Source organism: Passer montanus, unplaced genomic scaffold, assembly GCF_014805655.1.
Source record: "Passer montanus isolate IOZ18808 unplaced genomic scaffold, ASM1480565v1 scaffold1, whole genome shotgun sequence".
Taxonomy (NCBI): domain Eukaryota; kingdom Metazoa; phylum Chordata; class Aves; order Passeriformes; family Passeridae; genus Passer; species Passer montanus.
Genome location: NW_024356504.1, coordinates 2,068,990 through 2,096,327, shown reverse-complemented (window position 1 = coordinate 2,096,327; position 27,338 = coordinate 2,068,990). Strand labels below are relative to the sequence as shown.

The 27,338-nt window shown below is 38.8% G+C and overlaps 1 protein-coding gene across 1 annotated transcript; it reads left to right on the top strand.

Moving 5' to 3' along the window:
• The first annotated feature begins 671 nt into the window (after positions 1-671).
• On the top strand, positions 672-26,225 carry MPP4 (membrane palmitoylated protein 4). The gene is given in 22 exon segments (XM_039698329.1): positions 672-696; positions 4,784-4,843; positions 5,327-5,448; positions 6,345-6,422; positions 7,220-7,300; positions 7,828-7,959; positions 9,945-10,026; positions 11,108-11,193; positions 12,154-12,225; positions 12,654-12,850; positions 13,925-13,989; positions 14,767-14,784; positions 15,699-15,737; positions 16,481-16,501; positions 17,750-17,764; positions 19,374-19,415; positions 20,195-20,365; positions 21,071-21,151; positions 22,122-22,215; positions 23,027-23,135; positions 24,650-24,784; positions 25,774-26,225. Coding segments are annotated over 22 exon segments (1,917 nt in total). The 3' UTR covers positions 25,966-26,225.
• The last annotated feature ends 1,113 nt before the right edge of the window (positions 26,226-27,338 follow it).

Below are 27,338 nucleotides of genomic sequence, written 5' to 3'. Positions count from 1 at the left end.
TATCACTTATGAATTTTGCTTGGCTGAATTAGGGAAGCAAACAGTCTGGGCTGGATTATTTTTGGTCCTTCTGATATATAGCTCAGTTATTAGCTGAAGAGAATCCCTGGATTAAATGTGCTTCTGACACAGATTCCACTTTACAGCCGATCTGGGCTGGCATGCATTAGGAAATCAGTACAGACCAGCTTTGATTTGTGTATTGCTGTAACTAACAAAGAAATGAGTTAACCTGCAAGACCTTTCCAGCTGGATTGCTTCAGGGTAATTACTTTTTTCTCTTTTTTTTTTTTGTCTTTAATGGAAAGCCGGGTATTTCCTGTGCTGCAGCAGAAATCCTGTAACCAGCCACAGAAGATCAACACTGGTGTTACAGATTGTCACTGCAATCACAGGCATGGTAGCTGCAGACAGACCCCAAGTGATGACTGGGAAAGTTGATGAGAATAAGAAGCTATTTAGGTGAGAGATGATGTAAAGTATTTTTTTAATGCAAGAAAAGGGTTAAGGGGATTTGTTCTCTTCTCCCTGGTAAGGAGTAGTTCTAAGGTTAGGTTTCTGCGGATTAGAAAGGAGAGGATGTCCATAGATTAGCTGGGGCAGTGAGGTTACTTGCTGCACTAACATCCAACCAATACTCTTCCCCTCTGGAAATTCTCCATGAGCTGAACATGGCGTATTCTGTGGGGTTTGCAGGTAAGAAAATTTGCACTGTACTGAAACCATTGTTCTGCAACAATGCATTTCCCCCATGTAAATGTAAAATTAGTTTCCTCTCATAGCTATAGCAAAGCTATTTAAACTTCTGATACCTCTTTAATTCTTGTTAGCTAAACATTAGAGGGGTGTATGAATGTGGAGCTAGAGCTTGAAAGGGAATTTTTCCCTCAGTCCTAATCTTCACAATACTATACTTGTTTTTAGAAATAGGTTAGGAAATTATCTGTTCTGGTATGTTGAGAGATAATGCAGAAAAATGTGTGACTGATACAGGACTGTAAAGCAAATCCTTTTTTGAACAACCTAGCTGTGTACTTCTAAGTTGATTTAGTATCAATACAGTGGTTGGTTGTTTATTTAGGGGGCTTTTGGTCATCTTTGGCTTTCTGTAAGTCCAAACTGTTGGCAGTAAACATCTGAAAGTAAAGCTGGCTGCCCCTCATGACTCCATCCAAGTGTTCTCTGAGTGCTGCTCTTTTGGGGAGCGATGTTTTGGCAGTCCTTACCCCATGTAAACAAGGCACTCGCCCCACCACTGCAGACCTAAGGTTGTTGGAGGGAGGCAGAATGACTAGAAAATAAGCTGTCAGACTTCAGTAATTACACTGGCCTAATTAAGCTTATTTAATGCAGAAAAAAAGTCCCGAAGAGGGTATGTGGTTTGAGTTGTTGAATCTTTCCCTCCATTTTTTGCCTACTCGGTTTGCAGATTTAGAGTGGCTTATTTGCAACAAAAGCTTTCACAGAGTGTTTCCTTCCCTCAAGGAATGTCAAATATGTCAATAAATATGTCAAATCATTAATTTTGGCAAATTTAAAGATAGGAGTAGTTTTCCATGTAAAAAGGGCTCAAGTCTAACATATTAACCAAAGCAGTGTATAAGAGCAGGGGAGCGATGTTCTGGATGTCAGGTTCTCTGGTGTTGTCCCCTTCAGAGGCTTGACAAGATGCAAAATTATCCACTTAAAGACAATTCTGAAACTTTATTAAAACAGGGCTTAGGTTCCCTTGCAGCTCTAGCCTTGTATCAATAAGACCTTCTCGTCTGTCTGACAGGGTCAAGGAATTTCATACTCTGCTGCTGAAGGAGTAGCTCAGATTTGGGATAACTGATGTTTGCAGACTTGAGGTGACTGACTCATTTTGACTCAAATTCTGGCACACTCAGTGTGGATAGCCACTTCTTTTTCTAACAACAGCAAAGAGAAATGTCTTCTGTTAATGGCAGTCTGTAATTGCTTGCAATACACGTGAATGGGAAGGCCCTTACACTGCCTGGGAGATTAGTCAGGTAAGCCTTTTAGCAAGAATTTCCATCTAATTTATTTAGATCCCTGGATGAGGAGACCCTGAGCTCTGGCCTTGGAGTCTACGTAGATATAAGTCTTAGGAAATAAAGGCACAGTAGTAATTCTACATTTATTTGAACTCTGACCTTTGCCCTTAAGCAAGCAATCCAGTAGGTCTCCTTCTAAAGAAGTAACTCTTCCTCTCTTCTGGGAGTGACTTTTTCAGCATCTGTTGCTACTGACAGCTTCTGAAACCAGGCTTCACAGTTGGAAGCTGCTTTCCTTTTGTTGTGTGTAAATACAAAACAGCTACTAATTTATGACTGAGGTGAGCTGTTATCAGAACTTGACAGATTTTGATGTTCAAATGCCACTTCTGTTAATGTGAGCATAAACTCTGTGGTTTAAGATTACAACAATGGATGGAGAGGTTTATTCCTAGAACTCTGATAGCTGTAGCTGAGGGTTTCACCCAACAAGGCAAGTAAAACCTTCAGTAGCTTTCCCAGATTTTTGGGAAATTTAAGGTTCACCTGCAGGATAAACTGTGTCCAAAATTTCTAAACACACTCAAGTTGCTCCCAAATCTGTTCTCTATGGAAGCTGTACTGATACCAGAAGCTGCAATGCTCTATGGGGAAAAATTAATCCCTTGAATATTTTAAAGGGGGGGATTATATTGCTTGTGTTTTAGCAGAATCTGAAAAATTTTAGCATCTCCAGAAATGTTTTTTGTTTTCGAGTGCTTTGTCTCTATTAAGAAACAGATTTTCATTACTAGATTTACATGTCCTGCTTTGTTAAATCCATCATTAGGTAGATCAACTAAGCTAAAAAATGGGGAAGGCAAATTCTTTAAGGAAAAGAACCGAGACTATTGAAAAATATTAAATAATTGCAGTTCAAACCCCAGTTGTACTGGGGGAGGATCAAACTATATTTTTGTGAATCTTTGAAAGAAAAAATCATAATTGTAAAAGCAGTCTTCAGGTCAGAATTTCAATACAATGTACCATTGAGTATCCTGTAGAAGTAACTTGAAATGAATTACCCAGACTCAGTAATAAAATGTTTGAATCATAATCTCATAATTTATGACTTTTGTCTCCCTTAATTTCCACTGCCTTTTGAAAGCAGTTTTACTATTTAACAGGAGAGAGAGGAAGCGTGTTCTAAAAATAAATATTAAATGCAGTAAAAGTGACAGTAATGCCTTCTGCTTTTGTAAGCAGATCAAGATAATACTTTTCCTGCTTGTACCTTTGCTGTTTTCTGTCTATAGAGCAATCTAGAGGAAAATGGCTGCCTTTTTACTTTATAAATCCAGGAAATAAACTACTGTGTATTTAGCAGAATTTGGTGTAACGCATTCACTGTGAGGCACTGGGGTTCACTATTGCCTGAGGTGCTCAGATATTTGATGTTAGTTTTTGTGCTTGTAGGCTAAGTTATCTCTTGAGTGGCCAGTTGAAATATTTAATTCTTTAAGAGTAACCTACAATACTGCTAATCATGACAATATCTTTACACTTTTATCAAGTGTGAAGTTAAATCATTAGGGTGTAATGAAGATTTTGAACTGCTTAAGAGCTTTCATACATAGATTCTGGATGCTTTAGGGTATAAATGCAGTGTGTGGTATTCCCTGGGGAATTTCCATACTTCTTTGAGAAGAAGAGTTCAGAGAATTCTCTGAAGCAATCCTGTACTGCATTGTTTGCCACGAACAGCAGATTGAAGAACTTCTTCCAGTTTTACTTGAAGAGAACATTATAGGCTGGTGATGGGTTGCTACAGAATTTTAAGGGAAGGAAGGAATTAGAAAGAAAATTTCAGAAGTGCATATTTTATTTGTGTAAAGGTCATGTGACATAGATACATATTAATTAGTAAGTGTTGTCTTGATGCATTGCTTAAAAATGCTGATTTTAAAATCTAAAGAAAAAAATAAGGTAGTATATGCTGCTTTTTATAATTAAAGAAATCAGCAACACATCTTTAGATTAGCAAATAACTTGTTTGATTCCATCTCTAAAAGTGACAACCTATTGTAAATTGCCTGAGAGAGATGATGATACCAGCAAGGTAAGAAATGGGTTTATCTGGGCTTGGGGTTTTTGGGTTTTTTAATTCATTGTGAGGAAATAAGAGAAAAATAATTGAAATCTCTGTGGAACAAACCTTTCAAAGACCTTAAACTCTAATAGTGATAGAGACAGGGATCCCTTTTTTCAAAATAATATCTTTGCTCAATGAAAATTCAGTAGAAACTCCAGTGTTTCAGTTTTAATATTGTGTCACTATTAAGAGGAATTAAATGTAATGTATCCTTGAATATGATTGTTTTCCAAGCTATATGGGTAAAAAACAAGATATAAGTCTCTAGGAAAAAGTATGACTTCTCATGGTGGTACACTTAAGAAGCTAGAGAGCTAGAAGATGGACCAAACAGCTTTCTGTTTTCAATGACTTAATGAAGCAAGCAAATGACAATTCTATAAAGAGTTTAAAATGCCATACTGCAGTTGTGGTTTGTCTGTCTGCATCTTGGATGCTACTGGGTGGCTGAATTTACAGGTGGGACTCATATATTTATTTTTTACACCCATTGTGCACTTTAAATACAAATTATTGCCCACCTCTTCCTTTGTTTTGAGTTCTGCTTCCTTATCAGTGTAAAATACCTGACAGTATTCTGATATGAGGGTGCTGTTTTCCCTAGTTCATCATCTCTGTGAAACCAACGTGGTGTGAATGCAGTATTCAAAGTGAGTGGAAGTTCCTTGAATAAAGGAAAAGATGGAGGTGCCAACAGTCAGCAGTAAAGATAATGGTAACTTTTGCATCTCTTTTTCAGTTTTCTTTCTCTTTTCTTTCTCTATTCCTTGATCTCTATGACTCTTCTTCCATTGAGTCATGAGAGAGATGAATGTGTCTGAAGTATTACTACTCAACAATTGGAATGATTCTTGATGTTCAAAAGCCAAGGAGTTTTTTGTTGTTTCACCTCTTCTGGGTAGGAGGTACGAGCTTGAACCCAGACTGTTACCTGTGAGATTGCCTGCATGGTTTTCTCACATGTCAGTTGCAAATTGCTAGCATTGACCTAACCCTGCTGGCTAATAACATGGTAAAATAGCTCTTATGCAACAGAGCTGATTGCAGGAAAAAAGCAAGGGAGACAGGAAATGTCTGTGCATTTCTTAGAAGTACAAATTGAGGAAAGGTGCATTTCCAAGGTCTGGGTCACTGTTTGGCTTTGTTGGTTTTCTCTTTGCACTGAAGTGTCTTGCGCTTTTCTGTTTCTTGGGCTCAGGTGTGTCTCATGTTCTGACTCTAGCGCTGCAAGAGCTCAGCTTGCTCTGCAAGAGAGATGTCAATGGCGTTGGCATGCTCTATGACCTGCTCAGATCTCGCTGGCTGCAAGCACTGCTGAAGGTGAGCTTCCACACCGCTGGGAAAGCAAAGGTTGCCTACAGAACAATCTCTAGGAATAGCTACCTGGGTTTGCCATATGAGGACAATAAATGCTTATTGACACTAAGTGCTGATAGTCTTGATGTCAGTTCTAACATCAGCAGTCACAGTAGACAAAACCACTTATGCTTTAAAGGAAAATTAAGTAGTCTCTTCCATAATGTCCTAGGCATTTAGGCTCTTCTACTTCACCTGTCTGTATTAAGGCCAGGGGAGAGACACTGAACACATCATTGCTCAGTTGTCTTTCCTGTTCTTAAGTTTCTGTATGGCTATGCATCCCACTTCTTGGCCTGTGACACTGTAATTTATTTTTTATCGCATTCATCTGATGTGTAATTGAAGATCTTACATTGTTAGAGAGCAGAGTTTTGACAGGTGTTTCTATATTGAGAAGAATTTAATCTTTGAGACAAATTCTGTAAAAATTCTGCTTTTCTTTAAGAAGGATTTTTAAAGTCTTTAACTTTTAAAGAGGAGCTTTTACTGGATAAGAATGCTCATAAGGGCAATTTAAATACAGCAATTATGCCTTCAGCTAGAGGAAGGAAACAGGCTACAAATCAGAGAATTTACTATCAGGCTATTTACCTGTGTAGACAGCTTTTCTTCTAGTAAAATTCAAAACTACAGTAAAACGGGCTAGCTACCTGATATATGGAAAGACATTGAGTTCAAGACTCAATCCCAGATGTGTCAGATATTAAGAATTGAGATTGCAGACTCTGGGGCTGTAGTTGGACTGAGAAGTTTCCAGAAATAGTGTTTTCTATTGCTCGTCATGTATGTATCTATATGATCATGTGAACTGGTCAATGTCATCATTGCTTTGTTTTGTCTGTTATGGCATGCAACAGATTTATGAATGCCTCCAACACTATCTTGCAAAGAGACCAGCTCCTGTCACACTGCAGGCACGTGTGCTGAGTCGTGAGGTGAGATTGTGTGCACAGTTTATTGCTTTTACTTATCCATACTGAATGAATGACTCTGCTGCAGTTAAGTGTTCTGGTATTTATTCTGTGTCTCAGGTCTAAGTACAGTATATAAACTTGAAACTCTCGTTACATGTTTGTAAAATTACTCAACAGCCCTTACTGTGGTGGGGGGGCAGCATGAGAAATGGGCACAGCTGTGGTTGCTGCACTACGCACATCCTGGCCAGTGTAATGAACACAAATGTTAATTGTTTAATCATGGTGGGGGGAGCATGGCATGAGAAATGGGCACAGCTGTGGTTGCTGCACTATGCAAATCCTGGCCAGTGTAATGAACACAATTGTTAATTGTTTAATCACTGACCATGTATTTTTCTTCCCATGTAACTCTGTGGTTCAGTGTTATGGCTACAATCCAGGAGACTAACATGAGGATATTGAAAAGCTTTTTAGATTTTTCTAATTATAATAGCTGAATTCTAAATCTTTTAATTAGTGGGAGAGTTAATGATGAAGTAGAGAAACTGAGACTAGTGATGAAATTGGTTGAGAAATGGGAGCAAAAACTGATTTAGAGCACATGGCACTGTGCCTGAACTAAATTAAGCCTGGCTGAGTGTTGTGCAGCTGTGGTCATATTGTCCAGTTCTAGAGCAGACCATATGGACATCCTCTGACTCACGTAGTGTGGGGGAGCTTTACACTGTCTCCATTCCTTTACATTCAGTGTAGAGCTTTTTAAATGAACTGTCCTCTAAAATCCATCTCTGTGCTTGTTTTCTGACATTTATCAGGTGGCAGAGTTACTGCATGAAGCCCCTCAGTCAGGAGAGATCAAAGAGCTAAGACGGCTCCTGCGTTCTCCACACTTCAAGGCAAGTCCTGCATAAGGAAAGAAAAAGTTTACTCTGCAATGGGAGTGGAAATGGATGGGCAGCTGTTCACAAGAATTGGTAAAGGGGCCAGAAGAGACATAGTTTACTAAATGATGAACTAATCTGATCATGAGATAAATGTGGACTGTGTATCTGAACTACCTGTTACTTAAGGCTGTGTTTGAAAGATGTTTCTTGCAAAGTTTTTCATTATGGGCAGTTCATTCTGATACATAAATCAAATTTTCCTTGAAATTGCAGAACCTGCATCCTCAAGAGCTCCAAATAGAAATATTTCTTTCATCTTTTGAAGGTTTTCCACAAGAAACAGAGGAACTATTCTTAAAACTTTCATGGTTTGATTTTCTTGGTAGAAAGAAGAAAATGTCAATATATGCAAGGGATCTGTGTTCACAAAAGAACACATTCAGTGATTTCTGGTTTCTGTTCAGTCACTGTTTAAAGCTCTGCTCTTGTATGATTTTTGCTTATGGGTAGGTTGGTTTGCTTGTTTTCATTTTTAACAGGCCTTGCTATCTGCTCATGATACTGTGGCCCAGAAAGATTTTGAGCCAACCCTTCCACCACTGCCAGACAACATACCTGAAAATGAAGAAGCTATGAGGATTGTCTGCTTAGTGAAAAACAACCAGCCTCTGGTGAGGGACCTTCCTTATGTCTGTCAAATTTTTTTAACTTAGAAAGAATTAATAATGCATGGGATGCATATTGGGTTCTTCCCAGGAATGTCATGAGGATTATGTGCATTCTTGTCCAGATTTTACAGAATCACAAGGATTGTTGAGGTTGGAAAGGACCTGAGAAGACCATCTAGCCATGCATGGTGTAGGTGTAGGTTGCTCAGTGCCTTGTCTGCTCAGCATTTGAACATTTGGCAGATGTATTTTCATTATATGGGATAAAAACAAATGGGATTGAGAGTTACTCCTATGGCAAAAACATAAAGGAAAGGAGGAGAGTTCTTTAGTAATCATATGTACTTATAAGCAGCAAACATTGTATATCTTAGCTAATGTGTTTTAGGAAAAGATAGAAATCTTTTTTATCCCCAATATTACAGCTAACTGTCAATCAGTTATGTTATTTTAGAGTGATGGAAGTTGAAGGCATTGAAGGATTTAGTACTAATACATTACAGCCCTGGAAACTACAGGCCTGTCAGTCTCACTTCAGTGCCTGGTAAAGTTATGGAGAAGATTATTCTGGGAGGTACTGAAAAACACCTGAGGGACAACAGTCATTGGTCACAGCCTGCACAGCTTCCTGAGGGGAAAATCCTACTTATAAAACCTGATTTCCTTTTATGACAAGGTGACCCAGCTAGCTGATCAGAGGAAGCCAGTTGATGTAATCCTTTTGGAATTCACGAAAACTTTCAATACTGTCTCTCAGAGTATCCTTCTGGACAGCACACAGCTGGATAAACACATTATGGGATGGGTGAGCAGGTGGCTCACGGGTTGGGCAAAAAGGCTTATAGCCATCTGGGGTTACATCAGACTGGAGACTTGTCACTAGTGGGATTCTGCAGGGCTTCATCCTTAGCCCTGTGCTCTTCAACAGCTTCATAAATGATCTAGACACATTTATGCTCAGAAAGAGTTCTGAGCAAATTCATAGAAGATACAAAACTGGGAGTAGCTGTTGACCCCCTTGAGGGCAGGGAGGCCCTGCAGAGACCTCAGCAAAGGAGAGGGCTGGGTGATGACCAACTATGTCAAGTTTCACAAGAGAAAGAGCTGAATTCTTCACCTGGGATGGGGCAGCCTTGGTGTATGGACAGACTGGGGAATGAGGTGCTAGAAAGCAGTGGAAAGAGACCTGGGGTCTAGGTCAATGACAAGTTGGATATGAGTCAACAGTGCCTTGGCAGCCAGGAGGGCCAAGTGTGTTCTGGGGGGCATCAGGCCCAGCATCGCCAGCTGGGCAAGGGAGGGGATTGTCCCGCTCTGCTCTGAGCTGGGGCAGCCTCACCTCGAGTGCTGGGGGCAGTTTTGGGTGCCATGATACAGGAAAGACACAAAACTATTAGACAGTGTCCAAAGGAGGGTCAGGAAGATAGTGAAGGACCTTGAGGAGAAGCCGTGTGAGGAGTGGCTGAGGTCACTTGGTCTGTTCAGCCTGGAGGAGGCCTCACTGCAGTCACGACTTCCTCGTGAGGGGAAGAGGAGGGGCAGGCACTGATCTCTTCTTGCTGGTGACCAGTGACAGGAGCAGAGGGAATGGCCTGAAGTTGGGTCAGGGGAGGTTTTAGGTCGGATATTAGAAAGAGGTTCTTCACCCAGAGGGTGGCTGGGCACTGGAATGGGCTCCCCAGGGAAGTGGTCCCAACACCAAGCCTGACAGAGCCCAGGAAGCATTTGGACAATGCTCTCAGGCATAGGATGTGACTCTTGGGGATGGTGCTGTGCAGGGCCAGGAGTTGAACTCAGTGATCCTTTTGGTCCCTTCCAACTCAGCTTATTCCATGATTCTGTGGTTTTTGCTATATCCATGTTGTGGTAGAAAGGCTGTATCCCTCAATGCCTTTGTGTTAGCGTGAAGATCAGACTTGTGATATGGAAAGAAATTTACTGGGGTCCTTTGGTGACCAATGTGTTTTTTCTTTGCTCTTACATGCCAGGGTGCCACCATTAAACGCCACGAGATAACAGGTGACATAACAGTTGCCCGTGTGATCCATGGTGGGCTGGCAGACAGAAGTGGTACGTGGAATTTGAAACAAAGTGGTACATAAAACTGAACTTGAAATAAGATATTTGAAGATACTACCTTAGCTTCTCCAGTTAATCTTCCATTATAGAGCAAGATGATGTGCACATGGGACAGCACTGTAAGCATGTGATGCATTGCAGTGACTTTCATTCTGATTTCATAGATTTTCAGATGAATTTGCTGTTTTAGACTGAGTTGATGAAGAAATTCAGTTTTCATTATGTGTTCTTGGCACCAATACCTGGCTATCCCAAAATGCAGTGTAGTATGAAATGCAGCATATTCCCTAATGGAGAAATAGTAAACATTGGTGATTCTAGAAGATAATGGGCTTTACGGAATATGTAATAATACTTTTCAGCACTACTCTACTAAACACCTTGCTTAGCACTAGTAGCTAAGCAATCTTACAAGGAGTTTCCTTGGAAATGTTACTACTTTGTCATCCTAGAATTGAATGTGTTCCATGTCCCTTAAGAAATGTAATGTAATTAAAATGTAAAACATCAGAAGTAAAATTCAACTGTAATCATTATAAAATAGTTCCTTTTAGTATCTTCTGACCTTTGCATAAAGAAGAAAACCTACCTTGCAGAAAATAGCTGATTAAGTTCCTAGTTTGACTAATATTTTTATTGAGTTAAAGAAACATGGAAAAGAGAACAATATTGTGAAGACTTTACTATAAAGGACCTGGAGTTTAGGGATCTGATTCCAAGTCTCGTGGTCTATTAATATAGGATAGGTTCATAATTTACTTTGGGAAATGGAGCAATATTAAAATATCGATGCGAATTTTAAGGGAAATCATCAGTAGATTGTAAAGATGTCATATGGGGGAGTGGAAAGGATTAAGAAAGCTGAAGCATGCAAGCTCCTTGTGACCTGTAGCAGTCCCATCCAGGGCAGTGCAGCCTGAATCCAAAATGCCTTCCTCCACACATGGTGCAGGAAAATTTTCATGCTGACTTACAAACCTGTGATATTTCTGTGACCCTGCCTTGCCTATCCAAGATAAATCATGCTGTGATAAAACTCCTGCTGCTGTTTTCATATTTGTTCTCATGGTAGGGTTGCTGTATGCTGGAGACAAACTGGTGGAAGTAAATGGAGTTCCTGTTGAGGGACTTGAGCCTGAGCAAGTCATTAATATTCTGGTATTTAATATTTTTAAATATGTTTTCTACTTTGCACCTTTAATATTATTTGTATGCTTGCACTTTTATACACTCTTGTACATGAGAAAATCTGAATTTTCTGTTAAAAATTTCAGGCTGTTTCCTTCCTGTGAATGAAGTTCCCAAAAGCTCATTAAATCAGAATATATGAAAGCAGAATTAAATCTAACTTTTGTTCTGGGCAGAAATTGACTGTGACCATTACATCTGCAGCTTCTGGAAAAAATACTAATTTATTCAGCCTTCACTGATTCATACCTTTTTCTAGAAGTGTCACTCAGAAATATTCCACAAGAAAGTTGTGGAAAGCTGCTACTCTAATAAGAGTCCATATTACAAAATGGACTGAAGCAGAGTGAATGACCTGACCTTGCAAGAAAAGGGCAATGTAGTTACTGGTGTCAAAATTCTCATGAAGAAATCTGTTGAGGTGTCCCTGTTTTGTCATTTTGCACACAATTTTTTAGGGTTCTTGACTGTTAAGTGCCAGCCAGTGAGGTATTTCTGTGTGTAATCATACAGAATCTATGTGCCATTGCCATGGTTGTAACATTTCTAGGTATAAGAAACACAAACTCTATTGGACTGTTTAATTACTAAATTATGTTCCTCCCCCTTTATAACACCCATCTAACCAGACCCTGCTGCTAATTTAAATAAGATTTCAGTAGAAAAGTTTGGTATGAATCAATGCTGAAATTTGATATACTTACAATGAAACATAGGCTGCATTAAATTAAAAAATATTTAACAAAACTTTAATGTTGCATTCTTAAGTTTCCTTTTGGAAAAAATACAGTATTGTCACATTAAGTCTGTCTACCTGAATTCTATCTGTAATAGAAACATTGCAGTATCCTCAAGCCATGCTGTGTCTTGCCTATGTTGATTACTTGTGTTGAATACCAACCATATTTTAATTCTTTTCTAATCGTTTAGGCCCTGTCTCAGGGGACAATTATGTTCAAATTAATTCCAGTTTCTGATCGGCCTGTCAGCAACCAAACAACAGTAAGAAACATTCTTTTTCTTTTCCCAGGCTGGTAGCAATAGTGCCCAGTTGTGTGATACAAAGACATGGTGTTGCCTGGAAGTTGATTGCAATCCCTAAAGTGTTACCTTGCCTTTATGGCTGCCTCTCAGCTGACATCAGTATGTTGTTGCTGAAGCAGCAAAGACAGTAAGCACAAATGTAACTGTGTAATAAAGGCACTTTCAGAGTGATCTACAAGTAGAAGGTTAATTCTTTTCATAATATATGAGAATTTTTTGTTTCTCATTTAATGAACAGAGAGTGTTTAAGGCTTGATCTGGTTTTTAAAACTTGACTTCATCATTAGACTGAAGTTGCAGCAATATCTGGCCCTGTGATTGTGAAGCCTGTGTTGTATCCATTCTAGACTTGGCTTCCCCTCACTCTTGTATGTTTTCTTTACTAGCTGTATGTGCGAGCAATGGCAGATTACTGGCCCTTGCAGGATCCTGCCATTCCATGTGCTGATGCAGGTTTGCCTTTTAAGAGGGGTGAAATACTCCAGATTGTGGATCAGAATGACGCTCTCTGGTGGCAGGCCAGGAAAGTTTCAGATCTCAGTGCCTGTGCTGGACTCATACCCTCAAATCATCTTCTTAAAAGGTAAAAAATATCATTTTCCTGATTTCTTGTTCAAAAATGAGCCAGTTATTCAAAATTTTCCTAAGTTTTGTAGCAGTATGATTCAGAGTGACATCTGACAAACATCTTTCCTCTTTTTGCTCTCTGACTTGTTGCTATTTTTTCCTTAAGAGCACCTGTGTGAGAAGGAGCTTTTGAAAGCACCTGTATAATCTCAAATTGCCATTTAGGAAATTTTCAGCACTTATCCAGTCTCCATGCTGGTTGCTACAGCATCTGGTGGAGTGTAGCAGCTGTAAGATGTGTGGAAATTGACTGACTACTAAATGACCATCATCTATGATAAAAAAAAAAGCAAAGGGAAGAGAGGGATACTTAAAGCATAGTGTATTTTTAAAGATGTCCTGTGATGCATGAGTGACCTTTTCAGCTTTGGTGAAAACTGAGTAGACCAGATTAGAAGAACAGAGAAAAAAAACCAAACACTCAAGAAAGATCAAGGGTCTCTTGCCTATTATTTTCTGCATAAATAGACCATTATTTTTACATTACATGCGTTCAGAATCAGACTTCTTACACTGCTGTAGCAAACTTTTCAATCTGATCCTTTAACCACGTGTCCTGTGGTACCCCCAGGATAATGTAAGGCCATGCAATCACACATGATAAACTTCACTTTGTGATAAATATAAACCTACCTGCAGTCTGTGTAATGCAAGGTGAAATCAAACTGGGTGACTCAGGCTGCAAGAGGCTCTGTGCAGTAATGGAGGCAGTAGTACTACTACCCCTACCAGTAGCACATCTTCTACTTCCAGGAGTCTGTACCACAGTATGGCTTGTCTTCCTGTACTTTTATATAAATTCTTAGTACTTCTGGGCTGCTGATTTGGAAATTTGAATACTTCTGATAGCACACTGGTTTTATTTCCGGTCCTTGCAGTGGTCTAAAACATTGGTAACGTTTCAGTTCTTGCTGTCTTCTCTCAGTTCAGTACTGATCAATCTTACATGTAAGCAGTGAATCTGACTGGAGCATAATGTGCTTGTGGACTGTTTTCTTTCTTTAACTGTGATAAATTTATTTCTATGTAGGAAGCAGCGAGAATTCTGGTGGTGCCAGCCCTTCCAGCCCCACCTCTGTCTCAAATCATCAATGTGTGAGTGAAAAGTTACTTGAGTGATACAGCAGGAAAGATCTTGTCTCTGTTTCAGGGATACTGAAATAAAAGCTTATACAATTCAGCTTAATTCAAAGACATTGTTTCTGGAGCCATATGGTAACCTTCAACTGAGTTAACTATCCCCTGAAAAAAAAATTCTTACTGATAATTGTACCTGGAGTATTGATGGTGCAGATGGTGCAGAGGGTCGTCTCCAGTGTACTTGAGTCTGACCATAAGAGAAGCTGTGAATTCAACTTCTAAAGTTTCTGCATTCTAGAACCTGACTAGGCCAGCCAGTTCTCTCTAGGAGAATTGGCTGTAAGTCTTGAGGTGACAATTTTACTGGCCTGGATTTCTGGGGACACAGATACCAGCTCTGCCACTGAGAAGTGCCATGTTTGGAATGTTTCTTTGCCATCAAAGCTATTGAGAAAATAATAGAACTTATTTTCTTAAGGTCTAAGATAAGCTATGCTGCCCTTGAATTTTTTCATGGTAACAATCCAGAAATATTTTCTGCCAATTATAATTTTCTGTCAATAAGCAATTATTTCCAGAAAAAGAATGTTCTTCCTGTTTCTTCTGTACCCATTTCCTTCTATGGTTCTTTATGCAAGTATAGAATTTTTTTCTCATGATAAATCCCAGGGGGCATGTGTTTAATTCCCTAGGATTCTTCTTGCACTGATTGCATTGCTTGCTAGAGCTGAGGCTCTCTTTCACCATAATTTTATTGCATTTTAACTGCTTCAATGGATATGCTGTGAGCAGTAAGCACTGTGGAAGAAGGTAGGAAATCACATCTGGACAGCATTGCATTTCTGTACCTGGAACCAGTATGACACATGGTTGTACAGGTTTTTTTAAAAAGTTGTCAGAAATTAGGCATTTTGATAAATACATGTGGAAGAAGCTCAAGTTCTTGGCATTTTGCGTGCTTAACATAATTGAAATCCAACCTGTTTTCACCTAGTAGATGCATACATTGTCTTAAAGTGGAAACCTTAGCTGTGCATTATCTGTCAGGAGAGTGACAGTTTGGATGGGTTCTTTGTATGGGCAGAATGTGATTGACAAATACTCTGGCAAGTGCCCTGTAACTGGAAAATAGCTCCTGCTGGGCCTAACTGGAAGGGTGTGCAAGAGCAAAACACAAACAGTGCTGTATTGTGAGCCCATGAGATTGCCCAAGCTCATGTGATCACATTTCTGGGACATAAATTGATGTAGTTTGGGGATTGAGAAAGAGCTGAATTGATCTTTTCCTTTTCTTCCTTGTAAAAGTAATAATAAAAATAAAAAGCAAAATTCTTTCCTTGAGTGTAGCATGTTGGAAAGATATTTAAAAGCTATAAGACAGAAAATTATATTCCCTCATGGTAGTACTTAATAAATAGTTATCTACTGGATAAACAGATTGACAGGCATGTTAAACCTTTCATTATTTCAAGAGGAGAATTCAAGTTAGATGCATTTGTCTCTCTGCCTTCAGAGCACTCACTTAAAAGCTTTTGCTTACTGTAATACAAAGAACATCATTAAATTTGAGTTAACAGTTAAAATCTTTAAAGATGTCTAAAGATTGTTTGAGCTTCACGTATCTTGTTTCTGATGTCTGAGTTCAGTCTCGTAAGATCTATAAGGGTGTTTTTCCAGTGTTTTTCTGATTCAGATGAATTTTTTTCCCTTGTGTTGATCTGTAGAGGATGACATGCAGATTGACGAAAAGTGTGTGGAAACAGGTAACTGAATTCACTTGAGATTATTTTATTTGCTTCAAGGCAGTAGCTAGTTTAAACTAGCAGTAGCTAGTTTAAAGCCTCATTTCCTAGATAAAACCACTCATTCTCCTAGTGAACTTAATGGTAGAAAATTCTATTTTTCATACCCTGGAAAGCTCATCTCATATTAGTGTATTAAAATGAGCCTTTTGCACTGGTGTACAGTGCTTATAGTCAAGTGTTCTGACCAGCACAAAAATATTTGCTTGAATGAGATCCAACCACTTTGATTCAGGTGTTGGATTGTGGCTGTAAAGTTACCATGCTTTTTTGCTTATTGCATATTTAATGCCACAGATTGTTGTGGTCTTGGAGAACCCACACAATTCCTTGTCAAGAAATCCGTGATCTTGGGAGAACAAGGAGCAAAAATAGGTTTTTACTTGTGAACACTGAGTGTAAAGATTTGTAGCTTGAGTTCCTTCCTAAAGCAGTGCAGTTCATTCTTCCTTCTCCAAGGTAATTGAGAAGCTCTTATGGAGGGATGTGATCCTGTAGGACTGTGTGAAAAGAGATGAAGCAGTTAATTCAGGTATGGTGAGCTGTATTTTGCCACCTCAGGGTAGAGGCAGCTAGGGAAAGTATATGTGAGACAGTCCAACAGAAGCTGGAAAACTGATTTCTGATTCTGGTATTCATTAGCAAGAAAATAATTAAAATTTGAATTTATTTTAATATCTTTGCTATCTGGATTACTAAACAAGATGAAGAAACATTTGAGTCAGGTAAGTTCCTCTGACCTAACTCTAAGTTCCTTGCTGTTGTTCTGCTGCAAGAAGGGTGTTCAGAGACAAGCGTCTTAGAAACAAGCAGGTGGCAAGAACCAAAATGCCCCTTTAGCTTCAGAAGCCATTCTGGCATGAAAAGCCATTATGTAAAATCCTGTTGCTTTAAGTCTTCCTCTTGTTCTCTGATTACCTTAGCAGTAAGGTTTCTGTCCTCTTATCCCAGAGTGTGAATGTTTCTTCTCGTGCATCAGTCGCAGATCTATTTATCCAGCCCTCGTCAGTTGTACCCGTGCAAGCTGTGACAGCAGGGCCTGCACTGATGTCAGCAGATAATTGGATTACCTTCAGTAATATGGAGGCCTGAATCCCCGGTGCATGTAGGAGCTGATGTGGTAAAGAGGAAAGCTGCTTCTGATTCCTGATTGTGGGCATGGCTGACATACATAAACAAAAAATGCTTATAAAATTCATTATTTATGTATAATAAATACGATCAATAAGTACTCTTTTTTTTTACCAAACTGATATAGGGGTTTTTGGTTGGTTGGTTGGATTTTTTTTCATTTAGGGAGCAGCTGCTTATTTACAGCACGTTGAGAGTTCTGCAAAACTTAAGTCTTCTAAAATAAATAATTTCTTACTAAAATAAAACTACTGTTAAACTTCTCATTTGAAGTATTTGGTAATCTTGTGGAGAAGAGTGTCATTTTACCTTAGATTTGCTCTTCTCCACAAGGTCTCTACTTGCCAGTTCTTCTTTCTGCACTTTCTTCTCTTATCACAAGCATTTGTTCTATTCCACCTCTCAAGCAATGCCCAAAGTTTTTAAGGCATAACCAGCAGGTCTGCAGGGCAGTCTTTTGTTTTCAAGCTAGGATGTTTCTGATAGCTGCACTTGGGGATTACTGTTGCCAGTCCTGCTCAGTGCTGAGTCAGCTGTCTGCTGTATCCACACAGTCAGAGGAATAAAGGTGCAAATATTTGCTATCCTACATTCCACTTTAACCAGTAGTTGCAGATTTGCACTACCATACTGAAATAGATGCTGAAGTTCTTGTATTCTTTGGGAACTAAGAATTCATTCTTAAAGAAGCATAGCATAGTTTAGATTTAATGTCTGTTGTACCTGTTTTCTACATTCCCTAAATGCATTGGACAATGCTGGTTGGATTTTTTGTTAGATCATAGTATAGACTGTCTTCTCAAAACTAATTGTTTTATATCTGTCTCTGTCTGAATCTGCAGAGGAGCTTAAAGAAGGTAACACTAATATTTTTCTCCCTGTCTCCTGTAGCAGTAATCTATTAGAATTTATCTGTGTTTATGCTCTAGCAGGAACTACCACTCTTGCAACACCCGGTAGCTGAATTGCTTGTTCCCTGTAGGATTCACATTGCACTCCATACCACAGAAGACAGGGTAGATAAAGCAGAAATATTAAACAGGTTTGAATGATGACTCAAGAGACATGAAGGTAGATGGGCATGTATCAGCTGAACATTACTCTGAACATTGCCCTGAATGAGCAGTTTTGTGCCAAGGAGTTTTTCCCATAATCATTAACTAGTTGTTAGTTACTAGTTACTCCTACATATAGAAATGTAGGAGTAAAACTGTAAAGATACAAGTAATGAAGAGTGTATAGATGTGAAAGGGAACATTACTCTGAACATTGCCCTGAATGAGCAGTTTTGTGCCAAGGAGTTTTTCCCATAATCATTAACTAGTTGTTAGTTACTAGTTACTCCTACATATAGAAATGTAGGAGTAAAACTGTATTGTAAAGATACAAGTAATGAAGAATGTATAGACGTGAAAGGGCAATTAACATGCATCTAATTTTGTTTCAATACTTCCATGCTTATGAGATAACTAAACCAAAGAGTGCTAAAAATATTTCAAAGCTTTGCAAATGAAAAGAATGTTTTTCCTTGGAACAAATACTGCTTTTAAAAACATGCCTATGTCTTCTGTATCTCATTCTTGCTTTAACAAGGCCTAAATAAAGGGAAAGCACAGCTTGGATAACTACATGCGTGGTCAGGGGAAAACAAGGAGTACTTTTTGAAAAGAAAGCTAAACACTGGCACCATTTTTTTCCTTAGTGATTTGTTTTCAAATCACCTTTCTCAAATAGTTTCTATACTTTCTGAACATTGGTTTATTGGAAAATTGGTATGTTTGAGCCATATATGAGAGATTGAATTTTTTAAAAAGACAGAGTTTTAGAAGGCTCGTCTGAATAGTGAAGCCTTCATGATGAACAGCATGAATTGGAGGAAAGAGGTTAGGCTCACATGTTGCAGCACAGATATCACTGATCCAATGAAAAAAAAGAAAGAAAATCAGGTCTTCGTTTTGCCTGAAATACCTGAGCAGATGCAAGTTGCATTTTCCAAACATGCTATGGGGCAGAAACTGAGTTACAAATTTTTTGCTTCTAATTTTGAGCTACTGACTTGTTACTATTGTTTTAACTAAAAACTTCTTATAAGATAAATTTTACCTGAAAAGCTTAAATTATGTGGAGTTTTTTTCCACTAATTTCAGTTTCAAAACATTGTCTGGCATGTAGATATCTTGGGAATGAAACAAATAGAATGTTAAGTTTCAAATTTCATTTAGGAAATACCAAAATACCAAGACATTCTATGTTTATTTTTTTCTTACAATAACCCTTTTGAATTGGTCATTGGCCATGTGAAATATTTTGATATTATAGAGTCTTGTGCTTTTAAAATTATATTAAGCGTCATACTTCCACATTTACTGAAACTCTTTTTTTCCTTGGAATCAGTAATAATTGTTTGCCATCTAGCTTTTAAGTTTCTCTTTTTTATTTCATGAGTATTTGTTCTTTGTATTCTAGAAGAGGAAGAATTTGGTGAATTTGGTCAACGAGTCTTTATTGGTATGCAATGACTAAAGATAAGTAAAATGTTTGGGGCTTGATCTAGCTTAAGTGCTTGAATGAAGTTCAATAAAAAGCTTTGTTCTTTATATCATCTAAAGACTTACTAAATGGAATATAGCTTACTCTGTTTTCTTCCTAATAATGCTCAATCTCTCTATTTAAATCTTTCTTCCTGTTAGGTTTCTACAGAGACTTGGCCACTGCTATTTAAACTTGACTTCATGATTAATTTTGCTCAAAAGTAATGTCTGTCATCCACTGAGAATAATCATGAGTGCTTTCATTAGAAAAGTACACCTATATCTGAAGCTTTCAGAGTTGGATGGTCAAGTGGAGAAACAAACCTACCTCTATGGTTATTAAACCATAGTGACCTTTAAAATATGTGTTCTGGAGGCTGGAGCAAATGTTCCAGACTTGCCTCATGACAGTGAACCACCTACACTATCAAAAAAAGTTGACCTGTTCCCTAGAGATGCTTCAGGTAGTCAGAAACTTCTCTTCCAGCTTGTTTGGGGATCTTTCAGAAGTCTTTAATTCGAGGCTAATTTCCAGGTGACTTTCAATGGGATTTTACCTACTCTGTAGCTGTCATTTAATGCTCAGAGATTCTACCAAGCTGTCATATCAAGTGCAGCAATGAAATTCACTCACCTTCACCTTGCAATAACCTCAGGAAAGGTAGTATATTGTGTGGCTTAGAGGCCCTCTGGGCTAAAGAAGTAGCTGCCTGCACGTGGGCTGTGTTTCCAGCAGTGTGCCTTTGCCCCATGCAGCTGGATTCCGCAGGAGCATGCGGCTGTGCCGCAGGAAGGCCCGGCTCAACCAGCAGTCCTGCTACTCGCGCTGCCCCAGCAGCTGCTACAGCAGCCTGGCAGCTCCCTACGAAGAGGTGGTCAGGTACCAGCGGCACCCGACAGACCGGCACAGACTGATTATCCTCGTGGGTAAGAGCTTCACCCTTCGCAGGCAAATTTCAGCAGGGCTGTCCTGTTCAGGCAGCTCTCAAAGGAACACTTCAAGAATTATTGTAATTTGACCCCACTATTGGGGTTAAAGTTTAATGCAGGTATCATCTTCTTTGCTTGAGACAGTGAGTGTTAAAAACCAGTAATAATAAAGTCCTTAGAAGAAGCCGGTTACAAATGCTGGTTGATAATGGGTTTTATTAGGGAAGTGGTTCCATTTTATATTCAGCAGGGACTGAAAATGATGAGAAAACATTGGTAACTTAATATAAAGATTCTTTATATGGAGGCATTTCTACAACCAGTGTTAAATGCATAGATATGACAATAATAATAATAAGATTTAACTCCAGACTAGAACAATCTCAATAATGGACAGTATGGAAAGATACCTTTAATAATGCTTGTTATAGGACATACTGCATTAAGTGGGCTGCAGGCTCTCAAGGAGACTTTAATTGTGGTGACTGAAGAGAGGATGCTGTTCTGCACTGTTCTGTGGTCCTGAGTAAACTGAGTAAAGATGTCCTTTCTAAGTCTGGAAGTATTTGATAAGTTTTTTCTTTTAAAATAGTATTGCTGTGTTGCCTTCTGGGTATGGCTATATTGCTGGGGAGTAATTTGTCAGTAATATTAGCTGCTGTTACCCCGTCAGTAATATTAGCTGCTCTTCCAACTTCCCAGGGCCTGCAGGAGTTGGTGTGAATGAGCTGCGGCGAAGGCTAATCACAAGTAACCCACGAGAGTTTCAAAGTGCCACACCTCGTATGTAATGCTTTTCCTCTTTCCTCCAGTGCCCCAATTCAAACATGAATAGGGAATGCCAAGTACCTTCCTCTTGCCTTTGTGTATTTATACACTCTTTGCTCTACGGCTGTTTCTTCAGCTCTACTGAAAGCCAGTACTGTTTCCTTTCTTAAGGGTTAGTTTAAAATACTGTCTGTCTCATTTTGGCAAATCAGACAAAGGTATGTTCAAGTTCCAGCTTCTGAAACCATAAAAAACTTTATGGAGGTGAAAAGTTATCTGCATGATTGGGTTTAACTTTAATGTTTGCTTTTCCTAGAATTAAAAAAAACAAACCAAAAACAACCACATTTCTTGGAGACATTTCAAGTTCTTAGGGTTTAAGTGCTCAGGTATGAGAATGAAGACAACAGAAGTTGGTGCTTAATAGGCTTTGCAGCTTTCCTTATTAGCCTTCTAGTCTCAGATGAGACTTATGCAGCTTAACTTCTGACGTAACAACTGAAATTATTTCTACCTGTACTTATTTGGTTCTTGTAATTTAGATAACCAAACTGGAAACTATATATCTGAAGCTAGCTGAAAATTCATTACTTCATGCTTAAGGTCCCAGATAAGGGGAAGGTGCAAGTGTGGGAAACTTGTGGAATTTTTCTGAATGAACTTAAAAAAAAATTGTCTCTGAAGAATAAAGAGTTGTGCAACTAGTTCCAAGGCAGTTCCTGATTGCTTTGAATCACAACTATTTGGATTAAACTACTCTTCCATTCCTAGAAATACAGTTCTGCTTTGATAGCTTTTAATGACTTGTTACTGGCAAACCATTACAGTATATGGGGTTTTTGTTCTGGATTAACAAATGGAAATAGCTCATATTATTGTTTATGAAAATACTGCTTGATAGTTCTTCATGAAGTTCTCATTTTCACTTATAAAGTTACAATAATTTAGTTGCAACTGGGTTTTTTTGTGTTATATCATCCTTCAGACACCACTCGTGTTCAGAAGAGTTATGAAATGAATGGTCGTGAATATCACTACATATCGAAGGAAACTTTTGAAAACATGGTGTATAGTCACAGGTGAGTAGGAGACATGAGTTACATCTTTATTACCTAAAATGCAACATGATCCAAGAAAATACAGTTTTGTAGTTAGTCCCAAGTCTGGGCTTCTCTACTTTTACTGTGAATGTGTGGTGTAAATTTGTGTCAAACTACTTGACACTGTTTCTTCAAAGACTGTGTTTGTGCAGTTGCAAATAGCTCCTCCACAATTAATCTCAGAATCCTTCTAAAAGGAAGTGGGCTCTCTAGTCCTCAGCTCATTAGATGTGCTTGTAAGTTATGAGTTTAACTCTCCAGGAAACCAGACTGCTTTTGAAAATTTAGCAGTAAATCACCCCTGTTCCTGACCTACAACTCCATTGCAGGATCTCTGCAGTGATGACACATGACAGTTACAGTAGTTGAACTGTAAAGGCTAAATATTCAAAAGTGTCTGCTCCTTTCTATGCATCAATAATCTCTCTAAGACAGACGAGCTCAGCACTACAGAAGCCACACTCATTGAACTGTGCCAAGTGTTTTGACATCTTCAGACTTAATAAGTTATTTGTAGTATGTAATTGACAAGCATTGACAAGTAAAGTCACAACCTCTAAACACAAAATTCATAAAACCATGATGAGTAAAAAATGCATGTTTTGGAGATGAATTGTAATGGGTTTTGTGCCTAGTGTAGCAGGGAAGAGCAAAGGAGAACAGTATTCTGTAGGTTTTATCATCATTCAGTCCCGATCACTGGATTGTATTTGAAGATTTCACTTTTAAATGGAATCTTTTTGAAACTCAAATGCTCTTTCATTTTCCTTCTTCCTCACCACTGTTGCAGAATGCTGGAATATGGGGAGTACAAAGGGTACCTGTATGGTACCAGTATTGATGCCGTGCGAACAGTCCTTGATGCAGGGAAGATCTGTGTAATAGATTTAGAACCACAGGTGAGTGGTAAAGGGGCAGGGAATCTTCTGGAAGAAAAAGAATTTTCTCTACATTCTTGAGCCATTGGAACAGTGTTAGTTGCTTTGTCTTGTTTTTCACTTTACCTCATGGTGCTTATTAATAATAGATTATTTTTTTCATGTGTCTTAGGGGGTGGTGGTGGTGGTACTACAGTGACAAGTATGTTGAGACAGTGCATTTTTTACCAAGCCAGCAGCTGCATTATCAGTTTGGATGGTATGGAAATGAGTTTTCATACTTGCTTAAAGTAAGGATTAGTCTTTCACATGGACACCTGTTGCATGGGATTTCTTCCTCCTCCAAGCCCTAGTGTTTGAGAGTTCTGTCCTTCTCTTAGCAGTCTCAGAACACCCTTTGGTAAAAGCAGGAACACTTAAAGTAATCAAGCAAAAGCTTATTCATTTTTATTTTTGCATTGAATTTGCTGATGAAGATAAGGCTAATAAAAGCCTGAGCTTGTAAATATCTAAGATACTTAGAGCTGTGTCTAGCTAAACCTTGCTAACCTTCTCTGAATTGCTTGCATATTTAGTACTTAGGAGCTGTTTGGGCTATGCTGTTTGAACATCTCCTCTAACTGAATGTAAAGAGACACCATAACTCAGTAATTCTTGGATATTTCCCTCTAATTATGCAGAGCCAATGTGTCTGAGCCTTAGACTGGCAGTGGCTTGTGCTGCTTAAAATAGAAATTAAGTTACAAGATTTGTGGAGTACTACTCAAAAACTGAAACTGCTGTGAGAGATAGATGAGGTCACACCTTAGAAACTGTCCTTTGGGTTTCTTCTTAGATTTTTAAGCAAAGGGGAAAAAGAGGGGTGTTGTGGCGTGGGGTGTGTAATCTTACCACTTGGACAGATGTGCCACTATGATTTTTTTTTTCGGGTGTGGGTTTAAGGACAAGTTTTGGAAAAGGTATTAATATTAAGTAAGACCAGTGAGCAGAACTACTGCTGTGTTGCATACTTTATTTTAAATCTGGTGGTTTGACCAAGTTTATATGCTATGATTTTTTTTGGTTTTTTTTTTCATTCCCTCCACTGCTCTGCAGTAATTTAAAAATACTTCTTAGCATTAGGAAATGTTATACAGTAAAGGAGTTCTGAAAGCAGGATACTTTGTTCCAGCATGGAACAATAAAGAGGTACTTGTTCCAAAAGTAGCTCCCTTACAGTCAAAAAAGAACAGGTTTCAAATGTATATTTTATGTGGTTGATTGTAGAGATCTGTTAGTGACACGGTTCCATCATTCACTGGGATTGAAAGCATCTCCTAATGATGCTACCAAGCAGAATTAAGTAATTGTGTGCTACAGATGCTTAACAATGTCTATTCCAGGGATTATTAGTGAGATCTTTTTCAAGTAAGTGTTTCTGAAAAAAGTGTCTCCTAGGTCAGGGGATCTCAGTATGTTGTAAACAATTGGCTTTTTATGGGAGTAAAACTGGGATGAATGCACTTTAAGTACTTTATTTTACTCTTCATTTGTAGGGTATACAAATAGCCCGGACCCACGAGTTAAAGCCCTACATTATATTCATCAAGCCACCCAGCATAGGCTGCATGAGGCAGACTCGTAAAAATGCCAGGATCATTACAGATTATTATGTGAACATGAAGTTCAAGGTGAGATTGGGGAATAAAAGATTGAATTTATTAATCTGAGATTTTGTTATCAGAACATAATGCGTTCTATTATGCTACACTGTTAACTCTTAAAAAAAACATTATTGTCCCTTTGGGATCAAATCTAATCATTATGTTTTTCTGTGGATTTTGTTGGGATTTCTTTTCCCCTTCCAGATTGGCTTTGAAGCACAAGAATTGTCATTTGTAACCTAGGGGGCTGAGGCACTTTGCTTCAAAATGTCTTAAAGGAGAAGCTATTTTGCATGTTTTTGTTTTATTTAGCTATCTTGTGTCAATATTTGAGTCAATACATATATTTACTGTTTGCATTGAAATACTTGGAATGTGCTTTGTTCAGTAGTATTATTATTTTTTTCACAGTTATAAGAATGTATTATTTCATGTATGCTTAGTGCCAGTATCAATCCTATACTAAGTTCTGTAGATAAAACACAGATCCTGCTTGTAGGAAATGCATCTCTTATATCTAGAATATACAGCACTTTAACACAATCATTTCCATGCAAATCATCATCAAATTTAGCATCCAAATCATCCAAATGTAACATTTTGGAGACCTCAGTCTATAACTATGTGGAAATGATTCATGATTGCTATGACAGAAAGTAACATGGACACTGGGGAAATAAACTAAAATTTGGAATAAGAACACAAGCATTCGTAGATTTACCTTCCAGTCCCTAACATTCTCTGCCAGCATTTATCACTGGAGCAACTTTTTTAGGGCAAATAGAGCATCCTGAGACACAAGGTATTTCCTTGGGAAACATATGGCAGGCAGCTCAGTTTTTGAGACCTGGAACTCACTGTAGCAGAGGTATTTTATTATAGCAAACTGTAAATGAAACAAAGCAGACTCACATTATGTATTCACCTCCTGTTTATGTGGCCCAAGGTGTTTTGCAGATGCTGTGCAGGTATGTTTCTCTACACAACACTGGAGTTTTATGGACTTTCTCTCACAGGAAGAAGATTTACAGGAGATGGAAGAATCAGCTAAGAAAATGGAAGCTCAGTTTGGTCAGTTCTTTGATCACGTGATTGTGAATGACAATTTACAAGAAGCATCTGCGCAGCTGCTGTCTGCAGTGCATCGTGCACAGGATGAGCCCCAGTGGGTCCCTGCAGTATGGATATGCTCAGACAGTCAGCCCTAATTCTAAGCAGCAGGCAGCTTCAGAAAGATTACAGCTTATGTTTTACTTCAAGAATAATCCTAATGTCAGGATTGCAAGAATTTATCTTTGTATGTGAGGGATTTGGAAGAGGATTAGGAAAGAAGCTCCAACAGGAGATATAATTATACTATGTTCTGTGTAGATTTTGAGCTTTTTATGTTACACTTTTGTACCAAAAAAAAGGAAATACTGTGAGTACTCAATTACAAGAATAAAGAAAAATCTATTTTGTTGCAGGTATCTGTGTTATTTGCTTACACATAAGTTCCGAAAAGTCCTTTCCTTTCTTTGTTATGCTTGTTCTGGTTCTGTGATGCCTTTACATTCTGGAAGCCTTACAAATTATATTAAGTCAGAATGTGCTTTTTTTTGCATGGTGTCTGTCAACAGAGTGTTATTTATGAAGATATTGGTTTGTTGCTAATCCTTTTTACCTTTTAAAACAGGAGTGGTGTTGGCATAATCAGAATTACTCTGAAACCCAGTTATCATCATAATACATGTAAATATATCTTTTCTGCTCTTCCATCAGCTCAAGTGAGTACAAACTGACAGAATGTGGACTTACCAAAGAGGAAAGTAATCAGAAAACATTTCTCTTTTTGGTTTGGTCTGTGTTAGCAGAGTCTTCTCATCAAAGGGTGCTGTGCTTGTGACAACTAAGTTCCTTACTCTCTCCACTTCGTATTTGTAGCTGTCTTGCCGCCTGAGGTACACAGATGGTTATTTTGTTGGCCTACCTCATCTTGGAGGAAAATCAACAAAAGCAAGTTAAGCAGCCTAGAAAGAGGTTATTTAAAGACAAGTATTACAGCCACCAGGATGCCTGCTTGTTCAAGAGCCAGGGCTTGTACTCCCTGTTTAGAGGTAAAATGGGAGAGACGGAAGCCCCAGTATGTCATTGATGTGGGTAAGTACTGGTGAAGGGTGAGATAGCAGCCAGCTCTCAGCTGCTGGTCCATGACCAGCTTCCCCACTTCTGCCTAGTCCAGCATTTGCAGACTCGTTCTCTTTGCCTTTTTTCCATGTATTATTTATTACTTTTTTGGTGTTTTGCTTCGTTTTGGTTTTTTTTTCCGATTACTTCATTTATCAGTTTGAGATCCTAGCTACAAGCTGAAGTAGTCCAGAACCCTTTTCCCCTTGATTTTGCTTGTCTGCAGCCCGAGAGAGGACGACTACGCTCAGGGCCGGAGAGCTGGGCTCGCTCCGCTAAGCCAGCCGCCGCCGAGAAGGCGCAGCCAGGGCAAACGGGAAGCCGGACCTCCCGGCGCTGGGGCGGCGCAGCCGCGGCGCGGGGCGGAAGGAGCGGCAGCTCCTCCCCGCAGAGCCGGAGCTGGGCGGGCGCGGCC